Genomic DNA, 25,596 nt, shown 5'->3' with positions numbered 1-25,596 from the left:
AGCAGATTCTGAATCAGCACAAAAAAAAAATATTGAGAAAAGCTTAGTTCCATTTCTTATTAAAAGATTTAGTGAATATTTGTTGGACAGTTTTTTTTATTCAGTATTTCTATTTAGTATTTTTTAGCAGTTTAAAAGTTTGGTGAGCCAACCCGCTAAACAAAACATAAAAAAATAAAAATATGATTTATAACCATGCTTTATTTTTAATTCCTTATAAAAGAATCAAATTAAAGTCTCTCATAACACACTCTTTGTTTTCCCCCCATTCGACACCACTCCACCTTTACGCCTCTTAAATATCTTTTTTCTTTTAGTTTTTTTATTAAGTTTGTGACTCCAAACCAAAACTTCCTTGATTGTCAATACACACACAAAAAAAAATCTATTATAGCACCAGTACAATAAAACTGTACTTTCGCTTGCTCAAATACTGTTCTCAAACCAAGGTCAGGTGGAATAAAGGGATCCTAATAAGTACGTGAAGCACCGACCATACAAAGCAACTTTTCATACATACACAAGAGGTCAAATATATTAAGGAATATTAAATAAAGCACGACAAAACGAGGTGTCAACGGATGCAAAGAACACGGCCGCACGTGTCCGCCCCTGAAAAGTCCCCAAAAAAAAGTGATTCCTCGAGGGAAAGTTGGGGGGGCTGTGTCATTGCAGCTTTGAGGTCCATCCACCACAGAGAGAATGAGGAAGAGGAGAGGGGAGTAAAGGCATTTGGGAAAGGGGGGCGGGGGAACAATGTCTGACTATTGTGCGGCGGTCTTGTCTCCGCGGACCACCAACTTCTCTTGAAAAGCCTCGAGTCGAGGCAAGTTAGGAACCTGAAAAGTGAGTGCTTGGACGGAGGTATTCGAGTTCGTCGTTTGCGGGGGGCTACCGACCTTGCGGCTTCTCCTCTTCCTCCTCCTCCTCCTCGCCATCATCTTGTAGGATGTGAATGGAGGAGCCCAGCAGTCTCTGAAGGTCTGGAACGCACCGCACCAAATCCACCAGCCCATCCTCCTCCTCGTTTCCCCCCTCCTCATCCACGTCCTCCTCATCCTCCTCCTCTTTGTCCTTGCTGGGGGAATCTGGAGGCAAGCCCACCTGACTGACGAGAACTTGCCGGCTGAGCTCGGTGCGAGGCAGGCTGGCCACTTCCAAGTGAGGGTGGCGGGAACAGAAGATCCGCGCAGACATCTTCAGACGCTTCAGCACGTCTGACAGCAGGAACCAGTTGCAAAAGCTGCATTGACGACAACCAAGACAGCAAGAAAAGTTTGAAAAAAAATGCTCTTTTTTTTCCACAGTAAAAATATTTCTCTCCTTGCAAAAAATGGCTATACTTATATGTTCAACTTGAAGGTTTTTGCATTTTTTTTCAATTCACACACAGGAACAAAATATTTATTTCACTTTTATTTCCCTAAACCACTTTAGAAGAACACCTTGGCATGCTGTGTTAACTCACCCCTGTGTTACAGACACTTGCACATGGTAGCAGGGCAAAAGGGGCTCTGAGGAGAACTCGAACACCAGGCTGTCTTTGTTAGTTTCCTCGTCGGCATTCACGCTCTCGCCCTCCGCAGACTCCTGGCTCTTCTCCGACAGCAAAAAATCCCAGCAGGGCTCTTCACCTGTCTCTGCGTGGGAGACAAGTGTTGGATGATGATTAAAAAAAAAAAAGGGAGTGGGGTGGAGGCCTCGAGTCGCAATTCCCCCAAAACATGATGGAACACCCTGAATTCGATTCAATCAAATGTGTGGAAAAATACATTGCAAAAAGGGTTGTTTGCGTCGTGTTGCACTGATGAATCAGAAAAAGTAGGAAGCACATCTGCAACACAACCCGCAATCGTGTTGTACCTTTGCCATTGGGGCTCAGATTTTTTCCTTTTAAATATTAAAAGTGGTTAGTGCAGTGGTACTTACTAACTTGTGAAATGATAGAAACAAAAAACAGACAAAATTTCTTTCCCTCTACTTTTGTTAAAATTAAACATTTTAATTGTCTCAACATTCCCCGCACACGATCCCTACTCCTGCATGCCCCAACTTGTTTTCCTCTCCGAGGATGAAGGTGCGTCAAACCGCCAAACAGGAGCGTTTTCCTGTTTTTCAACATTGGTACAGAACTTACCGAACAAGGAGCTGCTGTAGAACTCCCAGTACAAGGTGGGATCCTGCTCACCGCGCCCTTCCAGGTCGGTGAAATACTCTGTGAAAACAACGGAGGCAACAGTGATGTCATGCCAACTGAATTCTGCAAGCAGACAAGTATGGATACGAGTGTGTGTGGGGGGGGGGGGGGGGGCACTGACAAATGAGATGAAGTGCAAAATGTACTACAGTCGGAGCAGAGATTCTAACCGCTGAACCTCAAGACTGAGTCAGACGTGCTAAGCACTATGGGACAATGTGGAGCCTCACTAATTGTTATTTGAAATTAATTTGACCATGGCTATTACCTCACATACATACGGTTAGTATACTGTACACTAAACAACTACTATCCCTAAATTTGGACGTTTTGTTCACTGATGACCAAATTGTGCATCGCCCTCAATGTGAGTGTGAATGGTTGTTTGTCTATACTATCTATACTCTGCAATTAGTTGGAAACCAGTCCATGGTGAACCCTAACAGCAGCCACATGACTGACGAGAGGTTTGTGAAGCATGATTTAATCATGCAATTCATTCGGGTCACGGTGCTTAAAATGAGCCGTTTTGTTCGGTATAGTGTAACTTCATGTGATGATTGGGCTAGAGTTGGCACACTGTGCAATGTGAACAGCCAGCTTCAACACAGCACTAAACTAATTTGCTAGATAAAAAATGTCAGCACTTTCCCTTTCAATGTCCATCCAGCAGTATCTATCCATCATTTGAATACGATATCCGCCCATTAGCTGTTGTTAACGCTTGCTAACACAGCTTGTTGAGATCCCGACGCTAACAACTAGCTAAAAATAGTTTGCAGCTTATATCCAATATACCGTTTTTTTCCGTGTATAATACGCAAAATTTAACTAATTTATTGTCCTAAAATCTGGGGTGCGCATTATACATGGGTACAATTTTTTTTTAAATTTTTTTAAAAAAATTTTTTTTTAATTTTTTTTTTTTTTTTTTTTTTTTTAAGAAAATCATGGTACTGGTACGAGTATTGATTTATGTATTGTTCTCTTCTTGTCATGTTGTGAAAGAATGTGGGTTGAATAAATACCGAAAGAACAATAGTGTGTTTGTACTGTGCTCTGGTCATTTCGTCAAAGAAGGGATAATAGTCCTCTTCTCTTCTTGACTGACAATGAATGTGATAGTTTAATACAATCAGCAAATAACAAAATGCGTATTACAGGTAATATTTTATTTCACAACACTTTGCCTTGTTCCTTTCGTCTCTGCTGTTCACTTCAAACACGCTCCATACGAACGCAATGCTCTCGTATCAGACGCTTGCTCGATCACCTGCTCGTTTGCTGTCACAATGTACCCTACACAAATCCGAAACATTTGTTGCGGCTCCGAGTCACGACGAGGGGCAAGTTTTGGTTTCCAAGGGTGTTATTATTCCTCTTCAACGTCTCTCCCATACAGAGCCGCCTTTTTCACATGTCCGCACGTCACTTTCCTCTCTTTTCATCTGATCGCGGTGGTGCCTTTACGGGCAGTCGGAGAAATCAACGCCAACAAAAAAAATACATCCAGCCTAGTTAAGACCATACCAAAGACTATAAAAATGGGACCCATTGCCTCCCTGCGTGTGTGACGATCATTGGGACTTAAAAAAAAAAAAAGAAAAAAAAAAAAGAAAAAAAAAAAAATTGGGTGCGTATTATACATGGGTACAGGCTTTTTTCCAGCATCAACATGCCATTGTTAGGGTGCGTATTATACATGGGGGCGTATTATACACGGAAAAAAACGGTACTCAAGATGACAAACAGCACAACAAATTCATGTATGCAGCTGTTGTCAGTTGTACAGCAGAATATTAAAGTAGTTTTGTGTTCAACTAAATAAGGTCAGATTTCTTACGGCGCAAGTGCTTTTGGAAATTGAGAGTATGAAAATAGAGATGAGATCATTATTATTTCAGTAGATATGCTCCTTGTTCAAATTTTCTTGGGTGGTGCAACATGAGATATTTCACACGTAAATTCTATGTTTGGCTCAATAAATTGGTAAATACTGCCTGATAGAACTCTGCATTGACTGCCAATCACAAACGAGCAAATTTCCAAATGAAAAGTAATTGAAGTTCATCTGGAAGGAGTAATTATTTTGCAAATAATGACAAGATGCAGCAGAAAATACTTCTGTGAGAAGATGGCTAAAAAAGGTTCATGTGGGATGCAGTGCCGCTAATGTCAGATTTTTCATATGCGATTGACCAACATTTTAACAATTCAATTAGCTTCTGTTTCATGTGGTGGTGAAATGTGCATTCCTTTAATAAACCTGAAATGTCATCAGAGTGAAGCAGAAGGCTGGTGGCGCTCACCCGTGAGGAAGGTCTTCATGGTGGTGCTGTGTGCCAGTTTGACCGGCGTGTGTCCCGAGTAGGTGGCCAGAGTCGGGTCTGCGCCGTGGTTCAGGAGCAGCCAGACGATGGGAAGGTTGTCGCTAGCCACCGCGTCATGAAGTGGCCTGTCGGGGATGAAAACAATCAAAAATGGATATGATGTAAAAAATATTATGCAAAAATAATCAGTCTCACATTAACACCAAAATGTGAGCATTAAGTTGGAGAAGGACAACAAATGTAATTTCATCTGCCCGTTAATATGCAGTAACACGTTGACTCAAGTGACCTCAAACCTCAGAATTGGCAGAGATCTTCCTACAGATGAAACCGTTTCGTGAACTGATAAATGTCATCAAATTTCAAATGTTCAATTAGTAATACTGTAGTGTTTCAACACTGTCCTGTTGTGATGTGCCGTGAACACGTTTATTGTGTTCAATGCCTTCCAGACTCAACCACATTGGGTAAAAATCTGTGATACAGCAAAAAGATATGAAAATATATATATATTTTTTTTATATACCGTAATTTTCGGACTATAAGTCGCACCGGAGTATAAGTCGCACCAGCCATAAAATGCCCAAAAAAGTGAAAAAAACCCATATATATGTATATAAGTCGCTCCTGAGTATAAGTCGCCCCCCCACCCAAACTATGAAAAAAAAAACGCGACTTATAGTCCGAAAATTACGGTATATAGGTTTACCCCTCACACACTCTTTAAATAAAAAAAAAACTAAAAACATGCACTTTTCAACACATTACACGCATATTTGAATCCACAATTATCTAACTATAGAATAAAAAGTGGAGAAAAAAATACTGCATGTAGTCTGTGCACACGCCTTTGCCTTAAAGAGAATCCCAATAAGTCTTTGTAATTGCACATTTGATACCAAAGGATGGTGGCATATCATTAAAACAAAAAAGACCATAAAGCATTAACACCATGCATTCAGCATATCCACAATCATGAACCCATATTACATAGACAATTCTTCAATAATAAAATGATTCAACACAAAGAAGTTGCGTTCACATTTGCGCCCAGGAGCACTTTACACAAACGATATGAAGACAAGAGCAAAAACTCACTTTCACTTTCAGTTTCCCTTTGTCAGTGCATCGTGGTCCTTCTGCACCATTAAATGTAATATTTTGCCGTTACAGTAAGTCTGTATTCCATTACATTTCTTTTTGGGTGTAAATTTGTGCAAAATGCTCGCGAGCATATTTGTTCACCCACATGTGATGTCACCTCAGTTTGTGCTGGCCTTATATTTAGGCTTGAATGCTGCGTAATACAATTGACATGTTAACATGTGAGGGTGTGTGTTTTTAAAAAAAAAAATGTTTATAGTAATGGGGTATGAACCATTAAATGCGGAGAATACTGTCCATTTCCTTTTATTTACCTTGTTCCATCCTGAGCACTGCAGTTAACATCAGCACCATGTTTGAGCAACATCTGTACAATCTGAGTCCAGCCACGAGAGGACGCCTCGTGGAGGGCCGTGTAGCCCGCATTGTCTCGCCGATTCACCTCCCTGATGTCTTTGTCTAGACAGTACTGCACCACTTCCTGATAAAACAACCCCCCAAAGAAGGTAAAATTACTGGTTGACTTAACATTTAATTGAATGAGCTTTTTACCTGATAGCCTAAACGGGCGGCGCGTTGCAGCAACGTTTCCCCAGCGTTTTTATTGACGATCAGCCGTCGCACCTCCGGAGGAATTGGACGTTTGGCAGGAGTCTCCGGGCTGCTGTTTTTCCCTGACGAGCTCCTTTTGCCAGACGGAGACGAGGGCACACTCTTGGAGAGGGGCGGGGGGCTGCTGTTCTCTGTGATTGCGTCCTCATCCAGAGCTGCGGGGACGCCGCGTTTGCCCAAGCTGCCACGCTTGGTCTTCGTCTAAAAGGAGAGTGATGACTCAAGTCAAATGGAATGCATTGTGATTTCGTTGTAACAAAGAAATAGACGGATTAAAAAAAGACAGACATTGAGCCACCTGGGGGCACTGTTGGATTATATATCGTATTCATCAAACAGCTGCATTGAGAAATACAAACGTAAACGGGACTTGGAATGCAACCTAAGTTGACCTGCGTCCCTGCAGCCTTTGGGAAGTCAAACTACAATATCAAGGATGTGCTGCTTTTATTTTTAAGTACATGTGTGTGTCAGCAATGCAAGCAAGCAAGAGCAGCGACTTGGCTTCAATTTAAATATATTGTTGGTGTAATCAAGGACCATCCTGGCAATTACTTTAATAATAACAATAATAATAACAATTCCAACACCAACTGTGGTCCTCATGTTAAGAACAATCTTGTTATTTTATTTGTTGTTTTATATGTTATTTCATTTTATTTGCTGCACAGTGGAGCGAATGGAGAAATTTGCCCTCGTTATGATTTGGTATTCATCAGATGGTAATGGTAATACATGGAGATTTGACTTGCGCCATTTTGATTTGACTATTCTTAATTGTTTTCACCAATTTTGAATTGTAATTTTCTAATTAATAATATAATCCAATTCACTTGAATTGATTTTTCCTTGTTCTTGATTTTTTTTTCACCTTTTATTTCTTCTGATACCAAACAACCTTGAAAACCAGCTTTATTTTCCCACGTTAACTTTCCTCAGTTTCCAAAGGAAAAAATAAATTTTTCTCTTTACAGATAGAGTAAACCCACGCTAGAGTGAAGTTCATCATTTGCACCGCTGCTATATTGCAGATTTTTAAGCAATCAATTTATTTTTTTTGCATTAGTTTGACAATTCAGAATTTAGAAAAGTGCGTTTTCAATGTAGTACCATGCTGTGCTGAAACAAACAACAATTTACTGGAAGAGATGCAGCATAATTAACAGCAAGAAGAAGCATATCTCATGCTAGTTAGCATTACAGAGCATAGAGAATATGAACTTTGATGTATGGTATATTTGGACGTGACCATGTTCGTTACAGTAGTATTTGCTTGAAGTTTTTATAATTACTGTAACATATATGCCGATTTGTTAGCCCATCGATGGAGTCCCACATTGTACGCTGTTAGCATGAAGCTATTTTAAACATTCAACAGTTTTAACAAAAGAATTAACCATTAAACTGCATAGATCGTCTGATTAACAGTACATGAGTGCCCCCACCTCCACCCCAACTCTCGCACACCTTTTTCCCTCAGGTAGACTTGCAGAGGTGTGACACGGTAACCACAGCAAAATTTGGCTTGATATGGTGAACAATCATTCACACTCATACCATTTACCCCCATGGGCAATTTTGAAGACTCAATGAACTTAACATGCCTTTTTTTGAATGTGGGAGAAAGTCGGAGAAAACACAGGCAAGTACTGTGAGAACATGAAAACTTCCTAAAGCAGGGGTCTCAAAACTCGCGGCCCTCGCCTTAATATGAAAGTTTAAAGTTAGTGTGGCCCGCGATTTTGATATGAATGCTTGTGTGCGGTGCTGATTCGAATGCGTCTTTTTGGGAGCACATACTTGTGTGAAAAGCTTTTTTCTATCTTGAACTTCAATAAGTCCAAGTACAGGTCCAGACTTATTGATGAGCATCTTCAAGCCCTACTGAGGGTCTCAACTGCTTCCTCCCTCACGCCAAATGTGGCTCAGCTATGCGAGAGGAAGCGCTGCCAGGTCTCTAGCAGCAAGAAGCAGGCAGAAGCCATGTTCAGAACAATGTTCCTTCCAAGGTTAAAAAACTGTTAATACAGACATGGGAATAATAATAATAAATTTCTCAGGTCAGCAACTACTATATGTGGTTTCTTCAGTTTTCTACATCTGCTGTATTATTATTGTTTTCACTATTATCATTGTATTTATTTATTACTGTTTGATAATTATTTTTCTTACATTTGATGACATTGAAAATATTTATCCGAGTCTAAAAAAACCCCAATACCTTATCCCTGACTATACCTCCAGTGCCCCCCAGTTACATTGAGTTTGAGACCCCTGTCCTAAAAGATGACGTGAGCCGAGACTCAAAACCGCAAACGGCACACGTGTTAACCACTGGTGTACTGAGCTGCTGTGTGTGTGTTTTTTTTTAAAGGTATCTAAGTGTAACTTCAGTACCACTCAACTTCCGAGTCGAGGTCTCGTTGAAATTAGAAGCAAAGCAGCTCACCTTTTGCTCATCGCTGTCACACAAGTGTTTGCTTTTGAACTTCCTCTTCCCAGAAGGCTTGTCATTGGACTCGGGCGATGTGTCCCGAGCCTGATAGCGGAGCGAGCCCGAACGTGTGAAGGAGGGTCTTCGTGATGGCGGCTCTGGACTGGAAGCGGCAGGACTTTGAGTCTTCTGCGAATCTGCAATGATCAGGTTGTATTTTGTTACCATTTAAAACATTTTAGTTCCAGGGACTCTTTACAGTGGAGAATTTTTTCCAAGGTGCCCCAATTTGTCAGTCGAGAGTCTATCTAGACTCTAGACCAGTGGTTCTTAACCTGGGTTCAATCGAACCCTAGGGGTTCGGTGAGTCGGTCTCAGGGGTTCGGCAGAGCCTTCACTGTGGAGGTCCGAGCACCTGATTTATCGTGTAAATTTGTGATGATGCATATCGGAACTGGTCTCGCAGAAGTCACACTGATTTGCAGGTATGTTATTTGTTGTGAGTTCCTGCATTGTGTTGATTTTGTTCTTTGAACAAGGTGATGTTCATGTACAGCTCATTTTGTGCACCAGTACACCACCAGTACCATTTATGTCTTGTATTTGAGAAAAAAAAAATTTGTATTTTTCCCTAAAGAGGGGTTCGGGTGAATGCACATATGAAACTAGTGGGGTTCGGTACCTCCAACAAGGTTAAGAACCACTGCTCTAGACTCTAGATGCAGCTGGCATGGATGGACAACAAAAGATACATTTCTGATTCGTGAAAATATATAATGTTACAGTATCAACAAGTAATGTTTATTAATAATTCTTTGAAAATCCTGCATGTGGTCATTCTTTCACTTTTTACCGAACAAAACTCCAAGTGTATCGAACAGAAAACCGTAACCACAAAACTAAGAAGAAAAGGTGGAACGGTTTTATTTATTTATTTATAGCGTACGAGTCGTAAACAGCAAATGGAGCGCACTTATATTGTACTTTTATTGACAGCATGGTGCTCAAAGAGCTTTACAAAGTCTCATATTCACCCATTCATACCAGCAGCAGCTCATGCTTGAATTACTTTCATCTGGCCTGCCTGACACACTGACGCAGCGTGTCGTCGTTTGGAGGAGCATCTACAGCACGCACTGGCACTCTGGTTTTGGTGCACGCTGAATAACCGAACGGCACTTTAGAACAGCGTTCTATTCGGGAACTCAGACCATTATTCAAATGTGCCGTTGAGTCAGTAAATTGAGCCATAGAAGCCAAATTGTAAACAGTTGCGTTCAGGGGGAGGGAGGGGTGCGCTTAGTCACCCACGCAGGACAAGGACGATGAAACATTGACAAATAACTATGTGGGCATCTTGAGCTAAAGGTGTGTGTGTGTGTGGGGGGGGGTGCGTGTGAGTGTGTGCGTGCGTGCGTGCGTGCGTGCGTGCGTGCGTGCGTGCGTGCGTGCGTGTGAGTGTGTGAGCGTGCATACGTGCATGCGTGTATCAAACTGGTATCCATCACAATAATCAGTAACCAATAATTAGCTTACAGTTCTTTAAGTGAACATAGGTTTATAAATCATTCCTTTTTTTATTTTAATCATTCAGTGGTGGTCTATATAAAGTGGAACAGCAACGCTTTTCTCTGAATTCCTTGTTATTAAAGTATCACGGGCCCCTCTTTAACCCGTTCTGAGAAGCAGCAGAGCGCGAGTCATTTTGGTGAGGTCACTTTAAATGCAAATGAAAATTTCAAACCCCGTCCCCTGCAGCCCGCAATGTTAGCGGTTGGACATATTTGTAGTTTGTTAGCAGAGATACAGTGGCAGATTTGTGAAACAGTTTGGCCACACCCATTACCTTGTTTGGCAGTCCCGCTGCCAAGACTGTGACTCAATTGTTCAAAATACGTAATAGGGAATGGATGAAATTAAGTGGATTAAAAAAAACGACCCCAAACAGATTCCAAAAGTATCTCTGCAGCACATGGAGGGATTAGATGAAAAATTTCTACAATCCTGGAGACAATAAAATGTATATAAAAGCTAAAAAAGTGGATTCTGCATGAAATTTTGAAATGAGCGTAAATTATTCTGTTTAAATGCAGTATTTTACATCTACTATATTTTGACCTTGAAAAAAAAACCTCATCCAAGAATGATCTAGCTCCATCGTAAAAAGTCAAATGTGAACACATACGTTTGCCCACCCATGGTATAGACGCTTAAATTAAACCTCATGGATTGATGTGGTGGCAGGTAACAAAACATGCTCCTCTTAAAAGAAAAGGATAAACCTACCAGCTGTAACTCCACCGTCTGACTCATCAAGGTGCTCTTCTTCTTCCACTTTGTCCTTCTCTGTGATGTAGTCCCCTGTCTGGTACTTTCTGTTACGGCAGTGCCTCCTCTTTTTATGTGCTGGAGCATCGTCTTCCGCGTCGCCTGCCTTGCCCTTGTCCCGGACGTCCCGCTCCGACAGTCGGTTGGAGCGAGGCCTACCTCTCGGACGGCGGGCCGGCGTCTGTGGGGGTGAGGGGGAAGGGGCCCTTTGAGGGGGTGGCGGGGGCGGCGGAGGGGGGGAAGGTGTCGCGAAGCCCCAGAGGTCCAGTCTGGCCTCGTCTGCACGCCGCCGTCCTCTCCTCAACCTCGGGAAGGAGGCGTCCTTAGCCGAGGCCTCCTTGGTGGCCGCAGCGGATTTCAAGGCACGGGTCTCTTCACCGTCGGGCCTGCTGCCACCATCTGTAACTGATTAAATCACATTTGAACGTCACTCTCCCACCAGCGCCCGTGCATACAGGTGCAGGTGACACATCGGAACCATTTGCATTCTCAGCTTATTGACCTGAAGAGTAAGAGTAAGCAGCTCAATAAAAGCCAACACAAACCTAAGTGGAATTAAATCTGAGCAAAGACCATACCGGTTTTGTTGTGGAGTCCGTCGTCTTTCTTCGTCTTTGTCTGCTCTTTACTCTGTGGGCAAAGTCGTTGCTCCAATTCGGATGTTTTTTGTTTCGTTTGCTGAAGGGCCCAGAGGACGTGATCAATGTTATTTGTGGATCCAAATGACAACTTCATACATTCTAGCACAGACACACACTACCCACTAATGATTAGAGATTTTGGAGTTCAAGCTAAATTTCTGAATGAACCTAGAATGCACTTATTCTTCCCGCTGTAGGTTTTGAATGTGTTGAATGTTTCAGTACATTTTTGCACAACAGGCAAAATTCACCACAGATCCATCCAAAATTCAACGGACATCCACTTCTACGCATTTTTGTGACTCTTCCTGCTGATGACACTTTGAATTCAGTCACCACTTCCCTTTGACAAATTCCTGTTTGAAGCCTCACCTTTGGAGATGCACCGAAACAAAAATTCTCAGCAGGAACCAAAAACGAAATACAAACAATCCAAGGCCCAAAACAGAAACACCAAAAGAAATGATGTTAAAACAAATCCTTGGCTAGGTCATTTTCTGAAAATGGCCAAATTTGTAAAGTGTTGCTATGTGGATCCATTTTCCAAAATGAATTGAGTTTCATGAGACCAGCATCAGCCAATCTTTTGAAGGTTATGGTGCATTTTAGGTTCATGTTCACCCGAAGCAAAACATTTTGTGAGTAGCGTAATACAATGATAAAAAGCAAACATGTAAAGATACTTAACCTTTCGGGAAACGAATGTCGCGTCTTTTTCTTTCTCTCCTGCCGTCTTCTTTGGCGACTCTGCCAACGACTTCTCCTTTGAGAGCTTCTTGGGACTAACTTTCTTTTGTTTAACAGCTTTGGTTGGCGACTCCTCTTTGGTTCCATTTGTTTTTTTCTCGCCACCTCGGCCCGACAGAATGGACGCAACTAAACCTCCCAGATTTTCATCCGGGGGACCATCTGACTCTTTGCTGTCTTTTTTCAGGACTTCCCCCTCTAACACCTGGGCTAGTTTGCTCTCCAGCCTGTTGCCATTTGTTGATGCGTTGCTTCTGAGGCTATGAGACTGTCCAAAGGGCTTGGACAAAGCATGTTTGTGTTCTCCCTGATGGCTGCGGTGCTCTGCGTTATTCTCCGAGATCTCAGAGGGCTTCAACCTTTCCAGCCTCTTTCTGGATGGAGTTAAGCCCCCTTGAGACAAGGCTCCAGGCCACTTTTCGGTGGACCAGTATGCTGGGGGTTCATATGGAGAGGACGGTTTAGGCGGGGTCTCTTTGAGAAGAGTCAGAACATTGTCTTTTCTTGACACAGCATGAGCATCACTTGCCGGTGCACTTGTTTCAACGTCTTGCTGCTTCACGATGGACGCGAGGTTAGAGAGCGGAGACAGTTTCTCCCAGGAATTCTCTGCAGGAACGGATGGACTCGGAAACTTGGAACTTTCCACATTCCCTTTGGGTGTTGGTGAACCTGGTGAGATTTTTCTCTGAGCCGAGGATGCTTGGTGGGGAGGATGAGAGGACTGTTGCCACGCTGAGTAAGGACCCGTTGCTTTGCCAGGCCTCAGATGCATGTTGGTGGCGCTTGACAGGGCCGTCATGAGGGCCCCTTTGGCCGGACAGTTCTTGGTGATGGCTGGGCTCGTGTTTTTAGCGTGCTTGATACTCTGCTTCAGCGGGGTGGGCTTCTTTCCTCCCGAGGTCACTTGTTCTCCTTGGTCGATAATGGATATAAACTCCTGCTTAGCAAAACTCTGGAACTCATCCGCAAAAGTCCTTTTTCCATCTTTGCCTCGAAGCGTAGAGGCCAGTATGGGACTTGCTACACCTACGTATGTTCCTGGGACATTTTTAATGGGCTCTTGCGAAGGTTCCTTGCTCCATGCCGTCTTGAGATCAGAGACCTGTTGATTCTGTGGCCGGATGGATTGCTTTTGATGGGATCCGTTTCGGTGTGTATTGGGTAAAATGGGGTGTTTCCCAGCTGCGCTATGCGTCCTCTTTGAGTTCACAAAGTCCGTTTTATTTGACTCGCTCTTTTGAGGCTCCTTTGTCGAAACCGGAGGCTCATTTGTGCATTTTGGACGTTTTGATTTGGCTGACAAATCCAGGGGTAGGTCCCTCGGCTCCTGCGAGCCCGCTACTCGATGCTCTTCTGTTTGCAGAGTGCCCACGGCGCTCTTGTCTAAGCTGAGGCTCTTTTCCACGTGGTTAAGAAGTCGACTCTGCGAGGCAATGCTGGCCAGTGCAGAGCCGCAGCAAATGGCAGCAGTGGGCGACAACGTGTAGTGGGTCGGTGGCGAGGATTTCAGCAACGGGTGCTGCAGCGGGAGGGCGATGGCCGGCGAGGCCACCACCGAGGCCAGGGACTTATGCTCCCCGACAGATTTGGCGTTCTTGCTGGACGAGTGGTTGGCCTTGAGTTTAGAGGCTTTTTTCTCGGAAGCCGGAGTCCGACCCGCGGAGAAGGGATAGTGATAGGGCCGCATGAGGGGCGTCCCTGCTACACCTGAGGTTTGAGGTTGAATGTCTTTTGGAACCTGGCTGGCGGTGGCTTCTCTCAGAGCCGCGATTTGGCCCAATGCTGGTGGGAGAGTGATTTTGCAAAGGGGGGAGGAGAATTCAGTGGAAGGCAGGAAGGCAACTGGCTGGGCTGGTTTGAACAAGGAGCACTGGAAACCAGGTGGAGCAGATGGTGTTTGCGTATGCGATTTCTTGCTGTGACAGGGATTGGCCGAGTCCTCCCGGCTGACTTTTATGCCACTCGATCGCTGAGGAGCGGGGTAGGCCCCCGCGCCGTCGGCCTTGATTTTAGCGGCCTCTACCGCTCTTTTGTCTGTCCTCTTCTCAGCGCCGGCGGGGGCTGAGCTCGACATTGGTTCATTGTTGAGCTGCCGGGGTGGAGAAAGCTCCGGGCTGTGGTTGTAATTACTGGTGTCCTCGCAGGCTCTCGCTGTCTTACAGTCTGTTGTCGGAGTGGTCTTGTTTTGCTGACCGAGGGTAACGTCGCCTCGAAACTCGAGGGGCAGCGTTTGGGGAGGATTTCCCACCATGCTCATGGACGCGTTATTTGGAGCATTGATCTCTCTGCTCACCGTGCCTCCATCCCCTACATTCATTAGTGAAGAATCCACCTAGGTAATAGAGGAGAGAGTTCCAGCAGCCATTTTTAATAAGATACTCCCATATAGCAGCGTAATAAAAAGAATGCGTACCTGCATAGGTGTTTCTTTAGCACAACATGCTTCAAAGGGTCGCTGTGTCAGTCTGATTTTCTTTAAATACAATGACAGGCTGCAAGGAGAAAACCAATTCAGGACCACATATATCATGTTTGATTCAGAATGAGAGAACTTCCTTTCTACCAAAATGCTTCTGAGCATAAAAGAAAGGAGAGCCTTGTATTTCAAAATAGACAAAAACACGCTGTACGTTTGTCCACTTTTAAGTGTTACACACAAAACAGGAATTTCTGTGCTCTTCCATCCTCGTGTAAATCAAAATTGAATGTTTAAAAGTCCAGTTTCAAAGTGTCGCTACTCGTTGACATTACATATGTACTGAAGCCATCTAGACTTGTGAAGGAGAATGAAACGTATTTTTTGTCCACATACTACTAACAGAGATATCGCCATACAGAATTATTCAGAATCCGGGCAGGGCTGCGGAAAATTGCTTTAAAAACTAGCCTCTTTTTTTGGGTATGTTTCTGTCCCCTATTAAATTTTGACAAACAGATAGCCTCAAGGCTCCCTGCGTGAATGAAGCCTTGCATGGAAAGTGAACAGATTTGTGCAGATTGTCAGAATGTTAAGCAGAATTGCAAACAAGCACATTTGAATATGATTTCTAACCGGTGTCCTGCAAACAATGTATGCCTTGGAAGAGTGTGCAGGTGTGTTAATTATTTACAACAAATAATGTGTCTACATTAGCAACATATAGCAACAGAACAATGAAATATTATTATGTTTTCTGCATAGTTTGGAGGTTGTCACCTCCGAATAATTTTGGGCTATCTGTGGCTCTTGAAGGTCTGACATGACGTCTGACATCATCCGATCAGAGTTGTGCTAGTTTGGTGTTATTTTTAACTTGCATTTGCAGTATAGTATCGCACCGACGGATGTACCGAAAAAACATGGAAGTCACTGCTAAAACTGTGAAAAATTCTGTTCATTTTCAAACAGATACATCTTGTTGTGTAACTAAGCTCACCTGATTCCTCGGGGGATTAAATGCCTTATGTTTTTGGCTGAACATGGAAGTATCATAAAATTGCCAAATATTTTTCAAGATGAGGTAGCGACTAGCTCTTTCATTAAAACGAAATATCGATGAACAATGAAGTACACGGGCAAACAACACTTCAGTGTGAATGTTTGTTGGAGCCATGCTAATGACCACAACTGGTGCAATCTCTGCCTCAATTTGAGCCAGGAACCCCCCTGAATGTTCTTACACTAGATAGCACAAAATGCATTATCCCCAGGATTCACTTTTTGTGGCATTTTTCTTGAGTTAAAAATAATGACTTGGTTAAAAACAACACACAACATGTAATGGTTCAGTCAAACCAAGACAATTGGTTTGACTAACGTAAAATGTGTGCCTTGTTTCAATAAAGGTCGGAAAACATTCATAAAAAGACACTTGGGAAAACAGCGGCACAAGTAAGCAAACAGCAAGTAGGGGTGAGTTCTGGGAGCTGTTCTAGAACGAGGCAGGAAATCTTTTTCGGGGTGAGAGGGATAAATACAACACATTGGAGTGAGCCAATAAAGTAAGAAAATCACAAAAGACCATCTCCACTGGACGGTGCATTCGTTCTCCTCGCTCTATGTGGGCCAACAGATGCACACACTGAGCGGTGCAGTTTATTGTGAATGCAGCGCGCAGCTTCGCAGCCTACTTTCGGCTTTCACTGTCCAGCACGAAGGACGAGTGAGCGCGGGCAAGTGCAATCGGAACGTCTTAATGCTGCGACCATCAGTCACAAGTCTGATGAGAAGCACCGCAACGACACGGGGGTGGTGGAAGCAAAGGGGGTTCCGTGCTCCACCGCCCCCCCCCCCTCCACTTCCTCCAAAACGGCTCATTTAGATGCCACATGAAGGAAAGCAACAACAAAAAACTATTCAATACCCCAAACGCCTGTCTGCACAGAATCAATATTAAAGCCAAGCGGGGATAAAGTCAGACACGGGGGGTGGGCGACACAAGTTAATGCGCAAGCTTGTGTTCCGGAGCGGTCACCGCTGTCACGGAGGAAGGAGGAGAAGACGGAGCCCGACAACTCCGCGGCCGGGCAGTGGCGACTGCGACCGAGGCTCCCCCGCCGGCTCGCACGCAGAGCCGGGCTGCTGTTATTTATCCTCAGCCGACCTAGCACGGAGCGACGGGAGCAGCGGCGGGTGTCCCGTCCTCTCTCGCCACTTGCGAGGCTTCCGTACGTGGACCCCGACCCCACGAAACCGCCAGCTACCAGCACCACTGCCCCCCCTTCCAACACGCACCACCCCCTCCCTCCACCTTATTTTTCCTCTCTCCCCTTCTGAGTCGCCACATAAAAGATGTCCAATGACACGAGCAGCCCCGCTCACCCGGATGGTGCGTGAACGTTGCACGGCTCCGTTCCGCGGCTGCCTCCCGGGCCTCCGGCGGTCCGCGTCTCTTCACTAACCTCGACGGTTTTCGGTTCTCAAAGTCCGGGGAGGGGGGGTGCTTAGGGAGGGAGAAGGGGAGGGGGGGTCGTCAAGACTGTCCGTTCCGTATCTCCAGTCTGGTGGGAGCGAGAAAGCGAGTGAGGTGGGGGGGAAGCCTATGGGAAATGTAGTGCTCGGCGATCCACGCCCAGGATTAGACGCTGGGGGAGCAGGGAGGGATGAGGACTACGGGTACCGGCATGCACCGCGGCGTCACAGCCGCTTCAGGAGGCACGAGGGGGGATCGCGACCACAGCGTAACGGCGGCGGTGTTGGTGGTGCGAGTCAATAACTGAAGGGGGAAAAGTCTTTATGTGAGCAGGTCACCAAGGCACAAACTGTCATTTAAAAGCTAAGACTTTTGACAGGAAGCCAAAGGGAAATGTAGTAAAACGAGGAAATAAAGTGTGGGACAGGTTCGTTGGTGAAGATAAGGAAGCAAGTGTGTTTGGGGGGGGGTGAAGAAAAAAAGCACATGCGCTTTTTATGAAGGCTTTCCAAACGTAAATCGTAACTTGATGCTTTAAATTCACTGAAATCCAACCAGATTCACCTGCGACTGTTATTGTGTACTTTTGTCATACTTTTTCCACCTCTGGACTCAAATCAGAAAATTGGTTACATGCAGCAGCATGGTGATTTGTTTTGTACATCTGCCTCACAGCTCTGAGGTTCTGGGTTTGAATCTTCCTGTGTGGAGTTTGCATCATTCTCTCTCCTTGTATTGGGTTTTCACCATCCATATTTCATCCCATAATAAGCAGGTCAAGTTATTTTATGTATTAACACATCATCTTACAATAAATAACAGAAATAAGATGATTAGGAACGCATGTGCGAGCTTGACAATTAACACTAAAACATGTCAACTGGGACCTGCTTTGGTTGTGGATCCCAAGGTCCAAGAAACACGGATTTAAAGAAGACACTTAGAAAACTAGCATCTATCTACTTTTTACACGGCGCTGCCAAACCTCAAGCAGTTACTCCAAATGTTTGTTTGGATAAAAATCCCACTAGTGTTTCAGATGTGTTTGTTCATCAAACTCAGCTGTGGAACGCCACAGACCCCAAATTCCATCTATCCATCCATTGTCTAAATCACTTCTCCTCACGAGGGTCGCAGGCGCCCTGGAGCCTATCCCAGCTGACTTTCAGGCGAGGGACACCCTGCACTGGTTGCCAGCCAATCGCAGGGCCCACATAGACAAACAACCATTTGCACTCGCACTCACACCTAGGGGCAATTTGGAGTCCTCAATCCGCCTACCATGCATGTTTCTGGAATATGGGAAGAAACCGGAGTACCCGGAGAAAACCCATGCAGGCACGGGGAGAACATGCAAACTCCACATAGGAAGGCCAGAGCCCCAAATTCCAACATATATTATTTATAATGTCTTGGTTGTCCAAGGGCTTTTGGAAACAAAGTCACAAATTCAGTTTCTCATTAATTTACACCCTTTTGCGCAAAGAAGACGTTGGAGCACAAGCCTCAAAACAACGGGAACGATTAGCATCACGCATTTGGGCTACTATCAAGGGGTGATGACTAAAAGTAAATGCACGATATGCACGAGTGATATTTCGGTGATTCGCTGGGTAAAAGCTTTGGATTTGCTGCAAATGAGTCCACTGACACAGCTAATTGTATTTGTGAGGTATTATGAGGAGTTTGGCATGGCAAAATAAGAGATGGGCTGTTATTTTAGTTTGTAGTTTTGCTGTTTGACATAAAAAGGATATTGTTTTTTTTAAGGTTAAAGTGCGACTTTGTATGGCCTGACCGACTTCAATACATGGACTCATACAAAAAATCATTTGTGGCCCTTTTTGAGTGAGTATCTGTGCATTAGAAGCATCTCTTCAGTATGATGCAGCCCAATTCTACCAGACAGCCAACTGTCACGAATAAATACAATACAATCAACACATTGTTGCGTCTTAGGTTTTCTGTTTAACCAGTTAAATAGATCAATGAATGACAGAAGAACTGTTTTTTGGAATGCTTAAATAATGCAGTGTAAAGACACTAAATATGAAATAATCATTGAAAGTGTTAATATTATGAATATGCATGAACATTACTTTACAATTTTACCTTATGTTGTGCATCGCGTGTCATGTTTTTGGGCTAATGTAGGGAAAATGCCGCATTGAAACATCTGAAAAGGAACTATGGAAATGTTGCGTATTTCAGAAGTGATCTGGCTGTGATTGAACAAGCTCTATTTTAATCAGCTCACAAACTAAGGCCTTTTTTTTCGATCGACATTTGTTGGGTAAAATGTGGTAATGGTAACGCTTGGGCAAAGTGTGATTTATTATAAGATATTTCATTTACACACCCATTTTCAACTTAAAAATGAGCTTTGCACATTAGAGAGAAATTAAGTTTAGTCCGGGTTGTTCCTGGGATTTATGGAGAGTCTTCACCACATGAAGTGCATTTTTATTTTTTCAAAAGCAACCCACCTTTAATCCGTTTGTGTTGTAAGATGAGTTTCAAATTACATCAAAATGTTTTGGGGTAATCGCTTGTGTTAGCCAATAGTTAGACAGCTGAAGATAAAAAATTTCAGGGAATGCATCAATTAGTCATGTTTTGTTTTACGAATCACTAAAAGGTGGGGGATTGCAAAATGGGGTTGATCGATCTGCGTCTGTTAACATCATTGCAATTGTTTTCTTTCTGAAATTCAGATTCACACCAGATCTTGAAACCAAATGAGTGATTCAAACCTCAAACCTTAAAACGCTGTCAGATGTGCTACCCTTATATAAAGAGTCTAAAGTGGGAAGTATCATCTTTGAAAAGGCATAACTTTCGATTGTTTGTGACAGCAAGTCTTCAACACACACCTGGAGAGAAAAGTTGCACTATCAGGTTGTGTCCCTTCCCCCTGCACACCCACTAATAACAATAATAATAATAATACTGTAATCATAAGGAACACAGGCATTAGCACTATGTATGCCCATGCATTCATCTTTCTCCATAATCACATTTTGTCTCGGTAGTTAAGCAGCCCTCGCTGTAATTAGGCCACTTGTCTTATTATACCAAAGGCCTGGCTGGATCGGTTTCTTCAAGGCATTTGCTACTTTTCTCAACACTTGTGCTAGTGAGGAACTAGAAAAATATACACACGGTGTAAATGCTCGGGGGCTTGCTTCCTTTTCCCATCCAGCCTGGTGTCAGGCGGTGCAGTTGGTGGCGGGAGGGAGGCAATGCTCAAGCCAGCGGTCCGGCCTGAAACTATTTGGCTGCGTGGATCATCGGCATGTGGGAGCCTTTTCGACATGCCCTTCGCCATTCGCCTAGTAATGGCTGCGCACAGGCGGCCACATCGCTAACAGATTGCTCAATGTGAACATGGCAACCATCGCTTTGATGATAAAACTAAACAAGAAGGGGCATTTGGAAACGAAACGAAAGAAAAGGGGAGAGGGCGACGGGGACAGAAAAACGGAGCACGGTGGAAGCCTCGCGAGTGACACACTGACACACGCGCAAACGCACACACACTCACGCAAACACAAGCGCGCGCACACACGCACTCACGCAAACACAAGCGCGCGCGCGCACACACCACGGATCGAGAGCTTCGCTGCCACGGACCGGGGCAAGCGGCAGCACTCTTCCCGGTAGTGCGCGCCCACTCCGGGGCTTGGGCGAACCTGTGACTTGGCATCGGATAACGACGTCGGAAGTGCGAAAATAAATAAATAAAAATAACGCATTCCGCGTTAATTGTGTTTATTGCTAAGGCCTGTTTGTGTTTAAGGGACAAGACACTCGCCTTCAAAGTACGCCCCCCCCCCCCCCCCCTTCTTGGGAGACTATTTTAGGCCGCCATGGCTTCACCAAACGAGGATGTCCCGTCCAAGTTCACCTGGAGCTGGGCATGTGGGTATCCATTTTGGCTCAAGTCATTAAATACATCAGAAAGGGATCTTGATGTTGATGTTCGCCGGGGTTAATAATGCATTGCTCGTCGACATGCATTCGGCACCTGAATGCATCACTTCTCGTTTAGTTTGGGTATCCCCTCCCCGCCCCCTAACCTAACCGCGTACCTCCAAATGCATTTGCTTTTGCAGACACACGCCGTGTCATCCCAACTTGCTCGTGTGTGAGAGCCCTCCACACAATGCCGCGGGATAGCAGCGAGACGTCGCCGGGGAGAAGATAAAAACCGGGGTGACGACGACAATAAAAAGACATCCAGGTCAAAGTTTGGCAGAGTTTGGGCTCGTCCTCGTACTCCTTGTGCAGCGTGCGCCCACCTCCTCTACCCGTAACGCCTTTGTTATTAGTAATCGCACGCTATTGCGCCGTCTTCTTACCTTGGCGCTCCGAGCTGTGTGCAGCCGCAAAGCCTGCGTGTGCACGGCGCAACAAGCGAGCCTTCGTCCGTGTAGAGCGAGGGGAGGGTGGGGGTTATGAGCCGGGGGTCCCGCTGAGGTTGCTTCTCTGCTAAGGATAAAACGAGGTGGTATTTCCTCCGAAAATGTTTTTGTTGTTATTGTTGTTGCTTGTCCTCGCGATCTTCGCTTATTGCCCGAGCTTTGGGTCTGCAGCAGCTGGAGATGAGAATCGCGCACCCTGGGTCCTAGCGCCGGACACGAGCCCTACAGGTGAATTGAACAGAGCTCAGTGGGTTTCTGTGCTTATGTTCGTGGGAGGGGGAATCCCGTCACAGTGGACCGCACAGAATTGCATGCAGTGCTTACCCGATGAGAAGTTCATTATTTTGTCGTTTGGAAGCGCATATGTAGGCATTGCAAAGATTTTGAATATTTCTCATCAACAGCAAGCATTGATGATTGTTATCTGGCTAACGTGAATGCTCTCAACACTTTCACTGTCATTTATAAGTACAATAATGTGAATTCAGAGATTTATTTTAGGATACATTACACATGTAAAGGTAATTATTGTGCAGACTGAGAAATATGAGGTTACAAATTGTAAAGATATAACATGAAACTGTTTTTCACCATTTCAGTTTCCCTCATTTTTCAGGGGGTGCCAATCCAAGTGACTCACTTGAGCGCCTTTGTCCGCTTTAGTGGTGCAACTGTGAGTTACTTTATAATTATTTACTAGGCCCATTCCTACAACCACGGCATGCAGTTAGCTAGCAAGCTATGCTCACACTTTAACAATGCATTTTCACTGGATGCAAAAATTTACACAACAGCTGGGTGACATCATTTAAAATCCCAAGTGAGAGAAGGTGACGCTGCACATGAGCCCGTCCGCCGGGCCAAGAAATGCCCCGGAAGCTTGTTAACTTGAGAGCTAGGTGGAGGCTGGTGCCTGTTGTCATGGCATGGAAAGTCCCGGGATGACCCAGTGTGATATATTCCAGTAAAGCTCAAGCTTTAAGCACAAATAGGTGCTCAAAAAAAAAAAATATATATATATATATATATATATATATATACACACACATATATGTTTTTTTGTTTTTTTTGATGGCTGAAACACGAAGGAATGTGATGGCGTAAGGACATTACATCGACAGGGGTGATTCAGAGCATTTCGGCCAGTTTAATACTCAAATCTTCTTGATAAAAACTGTCACTCGTCTGAGTCTCCTCTTTATCCCTACTGCATCCTCCTCACCTGACACTGACAGCAATGCTACTGCAACTGGCAAGAACATCTGGCCTTTATTTGTAGTCTGTTATGCATATTCAGCATCACTGCAAAAAAGGTTAAAACATTTTTTTTTCTTACCTCTTTCTGATTCAAGTCTGCAATTGTGCGGTAAAATGATGGAATAATCCATTGCACGAGTAGGGAGGGGGACACTCGAAACAATCATGATGGATTAAGCATTTTGCCACTTCCTGTCGACTGCAAATGACATCACAGTGCCGAAGGGCTCAGCTTACGAACGTCACATGAACCCAGAAAACGTGTGAGCCCTGATTGTGGTGGCACATGGAAAATAGTCCTGTAAAGTACATTTTTGACATGACTTCCCCTTTAAATCGCAAAAGGCATGGCATTAGTCAACTGGTTAGCAAGTCCATGTTACAGTTCAGAGGTCATGGCCTCTTAAAATATCCAAATAGAATTCAACGAGTCACGTTTCTTCACTCTCTATCAATCTATCTATCTATCTATCTATCTATCTATCTATCTATCTATCTATCTATCTATCTATCTATCTATCTATCTATCTATCTATCTATCTATCTATCTGTCTGTCTGTCTGTCTGTCTATCCGTTCGTCTGTCCGTCTACTGTTTGTCTGTCTATCTAACTACCCACCCATCATCCATCCATCCACCTACCTAGTACCTACCTGTCTGCCTGTCTGTCTGCCCCCCCTCCCTCCCTCCATCCATCCGTCCAGCCGTCAAAGCCATGCTGTTGTAACATGTGCAGAATGTTGGTTTGGCATTGCCTCGCTGAAATAGTGAGGAGGTCCATGAAAAAGACGTTGGATGGCAGCATGTTTCTCTAAAACCTGTACCAACCTTTCAGCATTAATAGCACCTTCACAGATATACAAGTTACCCAATACCCATGCCACCATACCATCACGGAGGCTGGCTTTTGAACTGTGCTGATAACAATCCAGATGCTCCTTTTCCTCTTTGGACCATACGGCATGACCTCCACAATTTCCCAAAAACAATTTGAAGTGTGGACTCGTCAAACCTCAGAACACTTTTCCACTTTGCATCAGTCCATTATAGATGAGCTCAAGCTCAGAGAAGCCGGCGGCGTTTGTGGGTATAGAATAGAATAGATCTTTATTGTCATTGTCACACATGTACAATGAAATTTAAAAAGTGCCAACCGATCAGTGCATAAAATAAAAAGTAAATAGAATAAAAAGATAAAAAATACAAGCTAAAAATCCACAGAAGAACATACACAGACATAATCTCTTTTTTTTAGCGGCATTTAATGCGACTACCGCTGTAGGGTAAAAACTGTTGGCGAATCTGCTAGTCCTTGACCTAATTGATCTGTAGCGTCTGCCTGATGACAACAGTTCGAAAAGGGAGTGGCCAGGGTGGGAAGTGTCCTTCAGAATGTTCTGTGTTTTTTTGAGACAGCGGGTTCTGTGTAGGTCTTCCAGTGTGGGGAGAGGGCAGCCAACGATCTTCTGTGCTGTGTTGATGACCCCTTGGAGCTTTTTCCTCTGAGCTGCAGTGCAGCTGGAGTACCAAACACATATACAGTACGTTAAAGTGCTTTCTATGGAGCAGCGATAGAAGGACACCAGCAGTCTTTGTGTAATGCTGTACCTCCTAAGCACCCTTAGGAAGTAGAGTCTCTGCTGGGCCTTTTTTAGCAGTCTTGTCAATAATCAGCTTTTGCTTTGCAGAGTAGAGTTTTAAGTTGCACAAACTGTATTTATTTGGTTCTCTGAAGTGCTCCTGAGCCCATGTGATGGTATGCTATACACACTGATCGGTTTTTGATGAAATGCCGCCTGAGGGATGAAAAGTCATGCTCGGGCAGTTTTCAGTTTTCGGTCTTTCCACTTATGTGCAATGATTTCTCCAAATTCTCTGAACCTTTTGATGGTCTTATGGACCGTAGATGAATCCTAAATTCCTTGCCGTTGTACGTACGTTGAGGTCCTTAAACTGTTCAACTATCTTCTCACGCAATTGTTCGCAGTGTCTTTCTTTCCCATCTTTGCTCGTGAATGACTGAGCAATTCAGGGAAGCTCCTTTTGGAGACCTCTTTAGGGTTTGTAAACAATGTGGTGTTATTTTTGGGGCGGGGCTTAGCTGGGGGCAAAAAGATCCAACTCGCTCACTGCATAAGCAGGTTAGCATTTTTTAAGAGGGTTTACGTAGGACTGGACGGTCATTTGAGTGAATATGTGAGTAAACTCACGCTCCACTACCAGAAATGTTAATAACAGAGACGCCATCCAGGTGTAACCCAACTACAACACACCCAATTCAAATGATCAGTTCATCAGCAAGCGTTGCAAATGCCTGATGACAATCCCAATGATTTGAATAAGGTCATGTGATTTGGTGACAGCTGCCTTGTGATTTGTAGATTTTGCCCTCAAATGTGTGTTTGTGTGTGTGTGTGCGCACTGGGGAAGCTATGCATTTACCAGGGTTCAATATTTACAAATGACTTTACAGATGTCTTTATTGTTCCCAGCCGCGTTTCTTGGATGCCAGCACATGGCACAGAAGGTCAGGACATCTTGGCAATCTGTTAAAGTGGCTTAACCCGACTGAGCAAATCAGGGCTGGTGTTCAGCGCAGGCTCAGATTTACATCACATGGATTGGAG

At 44.2% G+C, this 25,596-nt stretch overlaps 1 protein-coding gene and 1 long non-coding RNA gene across 4 annotated transcripts; one reads left to right on the top strand and one right to left on the bottom strand.

The window, feature by feature from the left end:
* Nucleotides 1-181: 181 nt before the first annotated feature.
* bcorl1 (BCL6 corepressor-like 1) lies at nucleotides 182-21,890 on the bottom strand. Of its 3 annotated transcripts, none has more exons than XM_037261005.1 (12): nucleotides 21,650-21,890; nucleotides 14,810-14,888; nucleotides 12,335-14,728; nucleotides 11,584-11,683; nucleotides 10,964-11,410; nucleotides 8,693-8,874; nucleotides 6,184-6,444; nucleotides 5,946-6,112; nucleotides 4,507-4,652; nucleotides 2,138-2,215; nucleotides 1,469-1,640; nucleotides 182-1,243 (listed from the first exon to the last, which is right to left on the bottom strand). In XM_037261005.1, exons 2-12 carry the CDS (start codon nucleotides 14,813-14,815, stop codon nucleotides 892-894), a joined length of 4,305 nt encoding a protein of 1,434 aa, XP_037116900.1. In that variant the 5' UTR covers nucleotides 14,816-14,888; nucleotides 21,650-21,890; the 3' UTR covers nucleotides 182-891. The 3 variants fall into 3 exon arrangements, with proteins under 3 accessions (XP_037116900.1, XP_037116899.1, XP_037116901.1); XM_037261004.1 differs by lacking the exon at nucleotides 21,650-21,890 and adding an exon at nucleotides 17,198-17,450; XM_037261006.1 differs by lacking the exon at nucleotides 21,650-21,890 and adding an exon at nucleotides 17,198-17,450 and having other exon boundaries at nucleotides 10,964-11,404.
* Nucleotides 6,019-6,524, top strand: LOC119128572. Its single transcript, XR_005099048.1, has 2 exons — nucleotides 6,019-6,137; nucleotides 6,214-6,524. It is a non-coding gene; the product is annotated as an uncharacterized LOC119128572 (long non-coding RNA).
* Nucleotides 21,891-25,596: the final 3,706 nt, after the last annotated feature.

This window comes from Syngnathus acus, chromosome 10 (assembly GCF_901709675.1).
Source record: "Syngnathus acus chromosome 10, fSynAcu1.2, whole genome shotgun sequence".
Taxonomy (NCBI): domain Eukaryota; kingdom Metazoa; phylum Chordata; class Actinopteri; order Syngnathiformes; family Syngnathidae; genus Syngnathus; species Syngnathus acus.
Note: the sequence above shows the minus strand (reverse complement) of the source record. Positions and strands in the feature narration are given on the sequence as shown.

What these genes read in the sequence shown, in the direction of transcription:
- bcorl1 (XM_037261005.1), bottom strand. An exon ending in CGGACTCCACAACAAAACCG is followed by an intron (nt 11,411 to 11,583) that starts GTATGGTCTTTG and finishes TGATTTAATCAG; the next exon opens with TTACAGATGGTGGCAGCAGG. An exon ending in GTGACAGCGATGAGCAAAAG is followed by an intron (nt 6,445 to 8,692) that starts GTGAGCTGCTTT and finishes CTCTCCTTTTAG; the next exon opens with ACGAAGACCAAGCGTGGCAG.